The following is a 15,000-nucleotide window of genomic DNA, read 5'->3' on the forward strand; positions in this document are numbered from 1 at the left end:
GTACTACACTCATGTTCATTCTACATGCCTATGATGACGTGGCAGGCAGCTGACCAATTGCCATGTTATTTAATCTCACCTCAGTCTCTGTCCTTCCTGCTGTTATCCTCCTGCTGTCATTTGTCCCCAGACTGTTGGTATGCGCCTGTTTGCTCCCACCGCCTCCCCAGCACCACCAGTGGGCTCTGCTATCTGTTGCTCCTCATGGGGGGTTTTATTGTATATCTATCTCCCTGCTCTTAATGTTTTATGATGGTGTTTAATTGTGCCGAGCAGGGAGAAAATGCAGCAGAGCCGAACGCCAAGATTAATATCATACTGTATGCACACTTGTATTCTCATTCTACAATAAATATTGGTAAATCTATTCGTGAGTTGTCTGATTTAAATATATTAATAAATCTACAATGTGACACATTGTGAGTTTGTAGATTGTCTATTTGTAGTATATACTATAAAGTGGCTAATGTAGGCCTATATTTTGTAATAATAATAAAAATCTACAAAGTCAAGTTTACAGATAATTATAGTGGAGTAAAAGTACAATATTTGCTTCTGAGATGTAGTGGAGCAGAAGTGAAAGTATTAGAAATTGGAAATACTCCTAATACCTCAAAATTGTACTTTAAGCACAGTACTTAAGTAAATGTACTTAGTTACTTTCCACCACTGGCAGCAGGCCAATGCGTGAGTCATACTTGGTTGCGCGTCGTGTCTTTTGCACCCAAATCTTTCCTATTTTTGGTGTGTGACACTGGTGCTCAACTACATATAAAACCAGGCGTCCATGATTCTGGCTCGGCTGGAACATCCACATGCCGACAGTGGACAGCCACTTGAATTGCAAATATACACATTTTACCTGTGCGCATGTGTACGGACGCTCGTGCGAACACACACACAAATCCACAAATCGGTTTACGATGCTAAATTATTATTCCACAAACTCGCACACTTCCAATTAATGCAGTCATTGGCAAATATAGCCATAGTAAAACCGAGTGGTTCCGACTGCGATACGTGGGCGAGACAGAGACTGCATTCCTGTTGCATGACGACCACTGGGTCTGTCTGTGTCTCAGTCTGTGTTGGGACAGAAAAAGACTTTTAGGGCCTGGAGGAAAAAATGCTAAAAATGTGCCAACGACGGCCCTTCCACCCCCACTCCGCACAAACGCTAGAGGGTGTGTGTGTGTGTGTGTGTGTGTGTGTGTGTGTGTGTGTGTGTGTGCCTTCGCATCTTAGTGGAAGAACAAAGTGAGAAGGTATACCTGTCTCTCCAAAGCCTCTAATCAAGGAGAACAAAGGAGATAATGTGTGTGTGTGTGAGAGAGAGAGAGAGAGAGAGAGAGAGAGAGAGAGAGAGAGAGAGAGAGAGAGAGAGAGAGAGAGAGGAGGAAGAGATGACAGGGGAAAAGAGGAGGAGATAGTGAACAGAAGAAAGAAGAGGAAGAGAGGAAAGGAGGGAGACATAATAGAGTAGAGAGAGAGAGAGAGAGAGAGAGAGAGAGAGAGAGAGAAAGAGAGAGAGAGAGAGAGAGGGGGGGGGGGGGTGGACCTGGGCTTGGATTCCATACAGTATTATCATCTTCTACATAGTAAGCATTCCATCTGCTCAACAGCTGGACTACCCACATATATATGTGTGTGTGCGTATGTGCACGCACGAACGCACGCACGCACACACACACGCATGCAGGACTGTGTGAGTGTGTGCACAGGGCTACGTGGCTGTTGGGACCTGCCTGAAATTGAGGTTGTCATGGTGAAGGTTTGGTTCACATGGTCAGAGACCTGCTAGTTTATAGAGGATTAGACACACGCACACACACACACGCACACACATGCACACACAGGGGGAAAGGGTGCGAAAGAAAATGGACAGAGCAACAGATTGATAGCAAGACAGAAATAAGAGAAGCCAAGAAGGGAGACTGAAAGGAACAGCATGATGGATGGAGACAGAAAGAAGGGACAGATGAAGAGAGATAGAGAGACTGTGAAGGACAGAGAGAGAGAGAGAGAGAGAGAGAGAGAGAGAGAGAAGAGGGCACACTGTCTGCCACAGCAGTCTCACTGAGGAGAGATGTGCATCTCGACTGCCAAGCAACACAAAAATTCTCCTATTTTCCAGGAAGTGTGTGTGTGTGTGTGTGTGTGTGTGTGTGTGTGTGTGTGTGTGTGTGTGTGTGTGTGTGTGTGTGTGTGTGTGTGTGTGTGTGTGTGCGCTCGCGCGCGCACGCCTGTATGTGTGTGCGTGTGTGTTTATACAGTACAGGGACCTGGCCAGTGAGTGAGGAATTCTGGGAGATGGGAAAGGAACAGAGCACCCTGACCCCATCTGACCCTGTTCAGCCCAATGTGACCAGGGACAGACTGGCAGAGAGACAGAGGACTGGAACCAATTACATGTACATGCCCTAGTTTAGGTGCTGCAGTCTCTGTCTCTCTCTGTCAGTCTGCCAGTAAATCAGTCTCTGTCTCTCTGTCAGTCTGCCAGTAAATCAAATAATGAAAATAGAATGTTTGCCTATATTTCCGTTGAATGCCAATCAATGTTCTCCTATCTTTGCTCAACGTTTTGCTCATCGTATGACATGCGGCAGAATGGGGAAACGACTATAGGATCCATGTGGTTAAAAACATACAATACGAGAGGGATTTTGGCAGACGGTGAATTCTGCACATGCATGGATGTGTTTTGGAGCGTTCGTGTTAACGATTTAAAAAGACGATGGAGTTCATCTCTGGTTAGCAGCAGGCCATTAGGGCTCTCTGTAAGCAGATAACGTGTTGAATTAATTGTAGCAATCAGATGGGTCAATGATCTGGGCTGAGTGAGGAGGGTCTGCTGTAGTCATGGTCATTGGTGGGAGTCAGTGGCGATGCTGTCGACTGAAACTACGGAGAAAAATGTTCGCCGACTACCTCTTTTCACAGACGAAAACGAAATAAAAAGTAAGCTCAGATGACAAACATATATGACAAAATATGTTGACGATTTCGTCAACAAATAAAAAAGCAGATTAAAATGTTAGGGAGGAGGACTAGTTGAGAAGAGATCCAGCAGAACTAAAAGACAAGTAATTGTATGTTTGTTTGCACTCCAAAATAGCAGATCTATAAGCTCACAAAGGCTTGAGAGCTTGTAGCAGAATCGTTGTCAACAAAATCAACTGTGGTTTTAGTCGACTAAAACTACACTAAAACTAAAATATTCCAGCTGATTGAAATATGACTAAAACTAAATGGCATTTTATTCAAAAGGCAGACTAAAACTAAATCAAGAATTTGCTATCATAAATCAACACTGGTGGGAGTAAACTTCCCCGTAATCCCACCCGCACTGTTACAGGATATCAGTGGGAAATACATCCCCCCCTCCCCCCCCCCCCCCTCTTCACTGTCTCTCTCCCCCCATGCTTCACTCTGGCCTGCAATCATGCCATATTAGGGTTTATGGGAAGGGGAGGGGTTGTGGGTGTGTGAGATTATCGCCATGGTGACCCAAAGCCAAAACAGCCCACAAGGGAAGGGTGGGAGCGTGTTCACACTTCCAGGCCCTGTCGCCACGGTTACAGGGGAGGTTGATGATTATTTAAAAAAATATATATATATTTAGAGTTAGACAAGTCATGAAAGGGTCAAAGGTTGTGGCTGTTAGCAAAGATAACCGAAACTTCACAGAGTTTGATGTTTTTAATAAAAGGTCTCCCATTACTGTTGTCATTGTTCTAAAAATGTCACTGGACACTGGAGCTTATTTAGTGGGAGATGTTGTTAGTTAGCGAGCCAATAACCCAGAATAATGAAATAAGTCTTGGACTGTAGTACCAGTGGTGGAAAAAGTACTCACATTTGTTACTTAAGAGTATCAATGCCGCAATGCAAACTACTTTTACAAGTAAAAGTACAGTAATCAAAATTGACTTGAGTAAAAGTACTAAAATATTGGCATCGAAATGTACCTAAAGTACCAAAAGTAGCAAGAACTCATTGAGCAGAATGTCCTATGTATAAAAAGTGTATAAAAAATATTTTGAAAATAGCAGATCTACAAGCTCACAATGAGTCGCAATATCGTCTATTTTCAAATGGCCGAAATATATATAGGGCTGAACTGGTAATGTATCTTTTTGTTTTGTAATAAAAATTATCAAATGTAATGGAGTAAAAGTACAATATTTAGATCTGAGATGTAGTGGAGTAAAAGTATTGGAATTTGGAAATACTCAAGTAAAGCACAAATACCTCAAAATACTTTACACCACTGCAGAGTACTACATTAAGTCACAAGTTAACATCATCATCAATGAATTGCCATTTGCCACTAAATATGTCTAGGGTCATGTCATTTCGCCCCAAGGTAAGATAATAAACGAACAGTAAATATTTACTGGTCCCCAGGGGAAGGGACATTACTTTTCTGATGGCTGCTCAGAGCTCAGAGGAGTGCACAGGGTGAGCTGTATGTTGTTTTTCCAAAGGTCGCTGGGGAAGAGGGGAGCTTGTTTTTGTTAACTCAACAAGGCGGACGTGCCAACAGCGAGGCATTATTGAGACTGGTGAGGTATGCCTGTCTGAGCGAGGCGCTAGTCGAGCGAGTACCCGCTCTGAACAGCCGAAGGTCTCATGCGCCGACAAGTGAACCGAACCGAGTTGGCAAGCCGTGTGGTGGACAGAATTGCTTATCACATGAAGCAAAACGAGCGCTCCCTTTCCCCCTGTCTCAGCCAATCACAGGCCATTCTCAGCACAAGTTCTCCCCAGCCATACTGGGAAAAACAATATTCTTCTGACTACACACGTCAAGTCCTAGCATGAGCCAATAGGTGAATGGGATCAAGTTCATGTGATTCTTTGTTTGACCCCGCAAAAGGATGTGTGTCTCAAAGAATATGATTAGCAGAATCGCGGGAAGTTTAGAATATAGAGGGTATGTGGCAAATCGAGTTTAACGTTGTTAAAAATCGTTTAATGCAATCCGATTCTGTTTGGATGTACAGTATGGGCTGTCAAGGCCAGAAAGTACTTTTTTGCTACTCAGTAGTAGGCGTTCCGGCTATGGTGGTACTGTCACACGCATACCCTCTATTTGGCGGTTCCATTTAAAATGTTCACAACATCAGTGGTTGTTGCAATTACCTACACTACAATACTTATGTATATATATACTTACATATGTTGCGCTATGACCAAAAACAAGTAATTGGTCGGACTAACGGGATGACGGAACAATGACATGTTACCGTCTGGGACAAGCCGACAGTTGAACTGTCAAGCCTTCTAATTCCCAGTTGACTTCTCTACCCACTCAGCTATAGCCTCGTTCCCAGCTGACTTCTCTATCCACTCAGCTATAGCCTCGTTCCCAGCCTTACTCATCTGCGAAGAGAAAAGGCAGAGAGTGCCTATAGCCGGAACCGGAAGCGGGGCTTGCAGCGTTTGAACTTCCCCTGGAAGTTGGCACGCTTCCGCTTCCACCAAATTCCAGCACTTCCGTTTAGGCACTCAACAGTGTATGTCTTACCCAGACTGCTCAGCTATAGATTAGCCACTCCAACTTCTTTCAGATACATGACATTGGATTCTGTCACGTGGGCTCACACAATATGGCATGGACTAAAACACCACCAAACGTCCTTCAAGTGGGTTCCAGGGGGCCGTCCTTCAAGTGGGTTCCAGGGGGCCCCCAGCTACGTAAATGATCAATAGGAACCAAATTACACCATTACAGTTCTGTAACTGAGTGTACAAAAGAACCAAATGGGTCCACTTGGTTCCATGTGCGCACACACTCAAGAGTTAGATTAACACTGAGGATTCTAAAGTGCAAATTAATTAAACTAGGGGTCCTTGGGGCTGAGAATAACCATACTAAAAGCTACGCCTCTCATGTCATGTATGCAAACATCTGCCTTTTCCTCTGCTGGCTACTACATATAGCTCTGCCCCACTGCAGGTCCAGTACAGTCTGAGTACATTTACTCAAATACTGTACTTATTTAAGTAACATTTTGAGGTACTTTTACTTTACTGGAGTATTTCCAATTTCCAATACTTTTACTTCTACTCCACTACATCTCGGATCCAAATGTTGTACTTTTACTCCACTGAATTTATTTGAAATCTCTAGTTACTTTGTAGATTTTGATTATTATTACGAAACGTACATTAACCACTTCATTACGGCCATTTGAAAATAGCTGATCTGCAAGCTCACAATACATCACACGAGGTTGTACTGTAGAACGGCTATTTTCAAAAGATTTGTATACATTTGAAAACTTGAAACGGGACATTCTGCATAATGAATAGGCTACTTTTACTTTTGGGAGCCTACTTTAAGTACATTTTGATACCAATACTTTTGTACTTTTAACTTTTAAGTGCATTTTGAATTCCAGGACTTTCACTTGTAACAGAGTACTTCCATATTGCAGTATCGATTCGATAACTTTACTTAAGTACAAAATGTACCTAAGTAAAGTTAGTACCTTTTCCCACCACTGCTCGCGGCGCCCTGCAGTGACGTAGTAGAACCAGAAGTGGGGGGAGTGGCCTGGGGAGCCGTCGGCAGGCCCCATGCATCTGTTTCTGCTGAGATCCCCCCCGCTCTAGTCTCAGTGAGAGACATGGTATGTGGTGGCGATGACGCAGAGCCAAGATGGAGGAACAGCAGGGACTGACTGGCTGACTAACTGACTGACTGACTGGCTGACTGACTGACTGGATGGCTGGCTGGCTGGCTGGCTGGCTGACTGGGGCCCACATCTGTTTCTGCTCAGTGAGCGGTACAGCTCTGAGGTGGGGGTGGGGTGTATGTGTGTGTGTTTGGGGGGGGGGGGGGGGGAAGGACAGGCTTTACTGGGGAACAGGCGCTCATCTAGCCAACTTAGCCTGCTGCCTTACTGGCATCGGGGCACTAGCCGCACGCACGCACGCACTCACGCACGCACGCACGCACGCACGCACGCACGCACGCACGCACGCACGCACGCACGCACGCACGCACGCACACACACACACACACACACACACACACACAGAAAGGGCATTAAGGGTAAAGAGTGGGCGAACATGTGTGTGTGTGTGTGTCTGGTATTTTGTATTGGACAACGCAGTCGACACAGCAGGCCAAGCGGTAACTTAGTAAGTCGGAATGTTGGTACTCTGTACTCTCCCATTCCCTGCTCTCTCTCTCTCTCTCTCTCTATCTCTGTGTTCTATGGCTGCACAAGGCTCCAGTTCAGCTCTTTACAAATCTTTCATTTATCTTTCCCCTCTCCTCTCTTTGCGTCCTACTTTTCTCTCCCCCTCTCTCCACCAGCAACCCCCCCCCCCCCCCCCCCCCCCCCTCCCCGCCTCCTCACACACCTCCTCCTCTCCTCTCTGGACCCTCATGCTCTGATTGTTTTACAGGAAACCCAGTCACGGGATGTGTGTGTGTGTCTGTGTGTGTGTGTGTGTGTGTGTGTGTGTGTGTGTGTGTGTGTGTGTGTGCTCGCGTGTGTTGGATCTTCAAGCTGACTCAGCCTGATCACCAGCCCAGTACTGAGACCCTGGTAGACCAAGACACACTGACGGCACAATGACATGCTCCTGTCTGTGTGTGTGTGTGTGTGTGTGTGTGTGTGTGTGTGCACGCGCGCGCGCGCGGGCAGACACACACACACACACACACACTCTTGTGTGTGCGTGCATATACTGTAGGCCTATGTTGTTTTTGGAGAAGGCCATACGTTTTTCCACAACTGTCCATCTGGCTGTGTGTGTGTGTGTGTGTGTGTGTGTGTGTGTGTGTGTGTGTGTGTGTGCGTGTGCGTGCACATGCTATGTAGGAACAACCGCCAACGTGTGCACTCGTATTAGCGAGTACCCATTTATGACTCACATGTGTGGTGATATTAACATGATCAAAGCACTCAGCGAGATAACTCTAGACAAACCCACACACACACACACACACACACACACACACACACACACACACACACACACACACACACACACACACACACACACACACACACACACACACACACACACACACACACACACACACACACACACACACACACACACACACACACACACAGTCCTAGATGGAACAGTCCCCGGACCCAATACAGTGCAGAGATGGACTGAACCAAACTGTAAATGGGGGGGTGGCTGCCTGACAGTTAAAATGGGGCTGAATTTATGTGTCGGTAGTTGGAGTTTTCTGTCATCACCACTACAGATGTACCAGTGTGTCTGTCTGTGTCTCTGTGTGTGTGTGTATGTGTGTGCGTGTGTGTGTGTGCAAGCGCATATAAACAGTACATGTGCATGTATGCCTGCATGTGTTTGCATGTGTGAGTGTACATACCCGCAGTCCCGCACGCATGTGTACCTGCGTGTGCACGTTATGCATATGTGTGCACGTTATGCGTATGTGTGCGTGGGTGCGCGCGGCGCGCCAGCGTGCGATAAGGCTGATGTGTGGTGTCTGAAACCCTCTCGGAGCTCAAAGGCTTCCTTCATCCACGAGCAGGACTCTACAGGTATGTACCTCCCCACTCCCCCCTCCCCCTCTCCCCCCATCTTCAGCCTTCCCAACAAGGCCTGTATTGTAGGGAAGGGAAAGTCGATAGGGCTTCAGGACGGGTTCAGCTATGTGGTTGCCCAGACAACCCCCCCCCCACACACACACACACACCCACCTCAACCTCCACGCCCCCCCACACCCCCTTATTCCTTCACCTTAGTGAAGCAGCATTCATCCATTCATGTATTCTTCCTTTTTTTTGGGTGGAGGGGGGGGGGATTCTGTGAGAAAAATAAGAATAGGAGAGTGAACAGTGTTTTTTTCTCGGGCACTGCGTGTCGCCAGGGCCCCCGAGGAGGAGACAGAGAGAGTGGACTTGTAGTGCTTTTTTTTTGTTTTTTTTTGTGCGTGCGTGCGTGTGTGCGTGCGTGCGTGCGTGCGTGCGTGCGTGCGTGCGCACCATCTACATTATTTCAACACATCTTATTTTCTGGATATTCCCTGTATATACACACTGCTTATAATCCTCCTAAACCACATCCTAAAAGGTTCCATTACGCCAGAGGCTAGCTTTAGAGCTCTATACCGCCTGCCAGTCTCGACCTTCTATAGTCCCTTGATCCCTGTGGATCACACTGGGCTTGGAGATAACTGGGGAAGATCTGGAGCAGATTAATACGATAAAAGTTACTGTCAGACGGAAGATGAAACCTTTATCTGATGATGGGGCCTTGCACACCCACACTGATTCCCACTGATTTCCTTGGGATTCTCGACAGCCTGGCCTCGAGTGTGCACGATTCAATCAACTTCACATGCGATTTCATAGGTGGTTCTCAACTTCTCATCATATACTTTTGAGTGAGTGAGTGAGTGAGTGAGTGAGTGAGTGAGTGAGTGAGTGAGTGAGTGAGTGAGTGAGTGACAGAGAATACACTGCGGCAGAATACCTGAGCACCGTGACTGACCCAAAACAAAGAAAAATCTTAACTAAGTAGAGACTCGGTGAGCACAGTCTTGCGATCAAGAAAGGCCGTCATAGGCGGACTTCTTCCCACAGATTACAATCACCCAAGGAGATTTTGAAAACATGGTAACAATGATAAAAAACTCAACAATGTGTACTGTACACACACAACACAGCAGCAAGATGCGTGAGCTGTCTGTAGTGTCTGTGATAGGAGAAGGATATCAAATGGAACACAACCACCCTAAAGACTAATCATCTGCATCAGTGATCTTGGTACATAGAAATTGATTTATTTAAGATTCTGACTTTCAATTGTACATAAATGTTGTTTTGATTGTATTGTTCCACTTTTTGCTTTGGCAATGTAAATGTATGTTTCCTCATGCCAATAAAGCAGTTTGAATTGAATTGAAATTGAGTGAGTGAGTGAGTGTGCGTCTTATCCTGTATATCTATTTGCATGTGTCTTACCATGTGTGTGGTTCTTATCCTGTGTGTGTGTGTGTGTGTGTGTGTGTGTGTGTGTGTGTGTGTGTGTGTGTGTGTGTGTCTGTGTGTGTCTGTGTGTGTGTGTGTGTGTGTGTGTGTGTGTCTGTGTGTGTGTCTGTGTGTGTGTGTGTGTGTGTGTGTCTGTGTGTGTGTCTGTGTGTGTGTCTGTGTGTGTGTGCGTGTCTGTGTGTGTGTGTGTGTGTGTGTGTGTGTGTGTGTGTGTCTGTGTGTGTGTGTGTGTGTGTGTGTGTGTGTGTGTGTGTGTGTGTGTGTGTGTGTGTGTGTGTGTGTGTGTGTGTGTGTGTGTGTGTGTGTGTGTGTGTGTGTGTGTGTGTGTCTGTGTGTGTGTGTGTGTGTGTGTGTCTGTGTGTGTGTCTGTGTGTGTGTCTGTGTGTGTGTGCGTGTCTGTGTGTGTGTGTGTGTGTGTGTGTGTGTGTGTGTGTGTCTGTGTGTGTGTGTGTGTGTGTGTGTGTGTGTGTGTGTGTGTGTGTGTGTGTGTGTGTGTGTGTGTCTGTGTGTGTGTGTGTGTGTGTGTGTGTGTGTGTGTGTGTGTGTGTGTGTGTGTGTGTGTGTGTGTGTGTGTGTCTTACCCTGTGCGTGTGTGTCTGGTTCACTGCTCCGAGGACTGCTACGGAGTCTTCTCTCAGGCTTCTTCCCTCCTGGACTAGAGACTCCGCCCCCTGAGCCCATTGACCCCAGTAACGGGGTGTGTGATTTGTTGCTGCGTAGAATAGAAACAACAACAACAACAGAAGTCCATGTGAAATGATATTCTGAAGGATAGGAAGACATGATGCTGGCGTGAGTGGCGTCATTGAAGCACGTCATGTGACGCTACTTGTTCACCATAATTGCAGCACAGATAATAATTGCAGCACAGATATTAATAATTTGAACCGCACGATTGGAATGGAGCGAGGAGAGATACCGTCACGCGCGCACGCACACACACACACACAGGCACACGTGCGCACTGCTCTACTTTTCTCTTCTTTCTGCCTGCTCTCTGACCAGGAAAGATGAACTCTTGAACTTGAGCATTGCACTTGTCATACAGAATAGGGTGCTTTTATACACTGACACCACGGTGCGTAATCAGCGCCTCAAACTGTGACTCCGCCCACCCCCTGGGGAAGTTGTGATTTGCGCTCGTTCACTGCAATGCAATTTGCGGCATTTTCAAAACAATATTGAGCAGAGTAGCGATTATCAAACGTATTTGCAATGCCATACGTTGAAAGATCTGTTGCCCGTGGACAAGGCACGCTTCCTCCGCAAGTTAGATAGCATCGGCATAGATGTCTGTCCGTATGTGATTAAGGATTGGACCAAGTTGCATTGGCAGCCATAGAAAATTCTTACCCCAGGCTAAAACCAGATGTGACGTTTTTGGGCGTTCCTGTCTAGCGTGGTGTCAGTGTATTCTCTCATCCATATTTTGCCGTTTAAAGGGCTAACATCGCCAGCTAATACGTGCAAAGGAAGGAAGGCGGGACTACCGTAGCTTCACAGTCACACATGTTATGCTACTTTGTTCAATGTATTTCAGTGGTTGTCAACTTTCTCTGGTTCAGGGCCCAGCTTGAGCTTTACTGTGTCAGCTACTGTATACCGTTGCGTGATGAAGTATATGCATGTCTCCCGAGGGAGCGCCTCACCAGCCAACACACAGGAGGAGGTGGAATGAACTGAAACCAGCGATCCCCAAAACAACAGCCTTGGGGATCTGTTGGGAATCTAGCACCTACAGTACAGTATGTCTTTATTGTTTTCCTTCTTTTCTTATTAAAGTTGGTTCCTTCCTTTCCTTATGTAAAGCAACTTTGGGTACTTAGAAAAGTGCTATATAAATCTGAGCTATATATTATAATAATAATAATAATTATTATTATTATTATTATTAATTGATTACATGAAACAGCCACCTACGTGTGCAGTCTCAATGTTTGTAAACAAATAATTGGTCTATACTGCTCAGTCAGTCTGTCATTTTGACAAGCGTTATTACTGCTCCAAGGAGCTAGGAGTGAGGATTAGGAGGAATCACTGACTGACGAGCTATGAGCGAGCAAACCTACGTGTATCGTTCCAGGGAGACCTTCCAAGCTAAACAGCATGACGTTAATGACATACAGCTGGAAATGTTATGTGACGTGTCTATGTGTGTGTGTGTGTGTGCGTGTGTGCGTGTGTGCGTGTGAGTGCGTGCGTGTGCATGCGTGTGATTCTAGTTTGTGGTTTAATGTCAAATAACATTACAAGCAAATGATGCAAGTCTCTGTATTGGCCCCGCCCATTTTACGTTTTCTCTTGTATCTTAAAGGACCACTTCACCACTTTTCAACATCTCTTCATATAATTGGTCCTCACTAATGTTCATGATAAAACACCACCATTTTTTCCTACTCAGTCTGTGTCTCATAGGAGGGCTTTGGGCAGTTCGGACACCCGTCCACCAGTGACATCATCATTAGGCAGATTATTTTTTAAACAAGATTTGTTTTAAAATATATTTAGATTTTTATTATCGTGAGAACGATAATAAAAATAATAAAAATAATAATAAAAAGTTGCATTGCAACTTTTTAGGAAAAGAAAGCCCGCCGTTTCTATTAGCTTGGATTCACCATCGATGATGTCACTGGTGGACGGGTTTCTGAACTGCCCACAGCCTTCCTATGAGACACAGACTGAGTAGGAAAAAATGGTGGTATTTTATCATGAACATTAGTTAGGACCAATTATAGGAAGAGAAGTTGAAAAGTGGTGAAGTGGTCCTTTAACTTAATCATGCAAAAGTAGACGGTCTGCAAGCTGCAACACGTTGTGAGCTTGTAGATTGGTTATTTTTGGTGTGCAATGCGTGTGTATGTAAGTATAGATGAAGCATCCATCAGTCACTTCTTCCCGCGGTCTACAGGAGTGTTGTACTGACCTGTATCCGTTGTGCACAGGCCCCAGGCTGCCCTTGTAGAGGGTGGAGGGAGGGGAGTTGAGTCGATTCTGCCTCTCTAGCTGTCTCTGTTCCTTAATCTTCTTGGGCTGTGGTTTGCTGTAGGTCTCCTCTCTGCCTATGTAGTTTGACATCCCATACACAGGGATGATCTCTGGACAACAGCAATGAGGAGAGGAGATAGAGGTTTGTATTAACAAATGAAGTAGTAAGTTATTAATCAAAGCTACATGAAGTTTACAACTGCATTCTTCATGTAGTTAACTTCAAGTATTAATACCCCTGTTTAAGGCATAGAGTCCTCTCTGATTAGGACTGGGAAATATGGACAAAAACAAATATTGTGACTATAGTTTCTTAAAATAGGACTGGTCTTAAACCCTATTTTAAATAGATATTTAACCTAACCTGGCAGGTCACCAACTAAACGATAGATAGATTGATGATGATAAATGATTGAGTCTGTAACTCCATTGGCAGTTTGGCACACTCTCAGAGTTAAACTAAGCATGATGATTTTACAGTGTATATTGGGGTCCCAGAGATAAATACATAATATCTAAGGGTCCATGGACCTAATGCATATCAAACCTGGGGACATTGAAATAAAAAAAAAAGGTTAAGCACAACAGATTTTGCATTTGTGTGTGCATGCTTTTGTTAACTTTCTCCTGTCTGGACAAAACTACTATTGTTTTACAACAAAACAAAACTCCAGTATAGCTGCAGCCACTCGACTTGTACTCTGTTGTACGGCGGTGTCGACAGTGCGTAGATCGCAACAGTGTCACATGACAACGTGAAAAGGGGAATTAGTCGACGAGCAAACTTTTTAAATAGTTTGACAGCATGCTTGGATGGAACCCACTCTCTTCTGGAAGTTAGTCGTGACCCAAAGTTGTTTTCATTGACATGAATTTACCGCCCACAGGCTGGCCTCTCTTGGATAGTTCCTCTCCTGTTGTGGGGGTCTGGTGTGTGACATTGCTCAGAAGGAGGTCCTTTCCTGTCAGCTTTATGAGGTATGGCCACCCTGTCAAGTTACCTGGGTCACCATACATGGGGGGCAGTTGGTGCTGGTAGTACTGGTGGGGGGATAAGTCCCCAGGGCTGACGGGAGGGTAGAACGAGTGGGAGTTGTGGATGAAGTGGGGGTGGGTGAGGTATGGGGGAAGGTGGTGCGTGGGCGACAGTGCCGGCGAGTAGGAAGGCGGGTAGCACTCTGGAGACTGGGGTGTGACCACCACCCGACGGACCCCCGTGTTATCCTCCAGCACCTGGGGAGGAGGATGAGGGGGGAGAGGAAGGAGAAAGGGAGAGAGGAAGAGACAAGGGAAAACAATAAGGTGCTGAGAGAGGAATATTGTTGCTGTCCAATGGGCTATATGCACACAGAATAACTCTTCCTACTTCTGGGGTGCTTCCCTACTTCCTTCAAAAGGTGTTACCGATGATACTAATTAAGGCTCTGTTCCATTTAGTGTGCACTGTGCAGTGTGCACTGTGCAGATCTACTAGATCTACAAGCTCACAATGTGACGCATTATACAAATACTTGTAGTGGAGTAAAAGTAAAAGTATTTTAAATTGGAAATATAAGTAAAATACAAATACAAATACCAAAATTGTACTTAAGTACAGTACTTGAGTAGGTAGTTACACTCCACCACTGCTAGTTATATCGCATTAACATACTCTACCATAGAGATTGGTTACAATAATCTTTTATTCATGAGTTCTGGATTGCAGCTTTAAACAGCAAGGACAGCTGGTACTGTTGTCATTAAATGAACATCTCTGGATTTCAATGAAAACTAGATTCCAAGAACTTGCTGGCATTCCCTTGGATTCCATATATTTATTCACATGAATGCCCAAAAGTGCACAGCCACAGACATGCTCGCACGCACACGTACAAATGGAACCAAATGGACCCATAAGGGTCCATTTGGTTACATTTGTACACGCTCAGAGTGTAGAGTGGTTTCCAGTGAGCCAACATGCACAATAGCATCACACTGACTCTGTTTGACCAGAATGGAAAATATTTGTCAAACC

The 15,000-nt window shown here is 45.3% G+C and overlaps 1 protein-coding gene across 1 annotated transcript in view; it reads right to left on the reverse strand.

Annotated features, from left to right (window-relative positions):
- The window catches only part of fndc3ba (fibronectin type III domain containing 3Ba), a gene marked incomplete at its 5' end in the record, with an annotated part of 122,265 nt that overhangs the window by 74,970 nt on the left and 32,295 nt on the right, over positions 1-15,000 (reverse strand). The window contains 3 exons of the mRNA XM_079528915.1: positions 10,580-10,710; positions 12,925-13,096; positions 13,988-14,219. Coding sequence (XP_079385041.1) covers positions 10,580-10,710; positions 12,925-13,096; positions 13,988-14,219 — 535 coding nt within the window. The remainder of the gene's footprint in view (positions 1-10,579; positions 10,711-12,924; positions 13,097-13,987; positions 14,220-15,000) is intronic.

This window comes from Electrona antarctica (genome assembly GCF_951216825.1).
Source record: "Electrona antarctica genome assembly, chromosome: 18".
Lineage (NCBI taxonomy): Eukaryota > Metazoa > Chordata > Actinopteri > Myctophiformes > Myctophidae > Electrona > Electrona antarctica.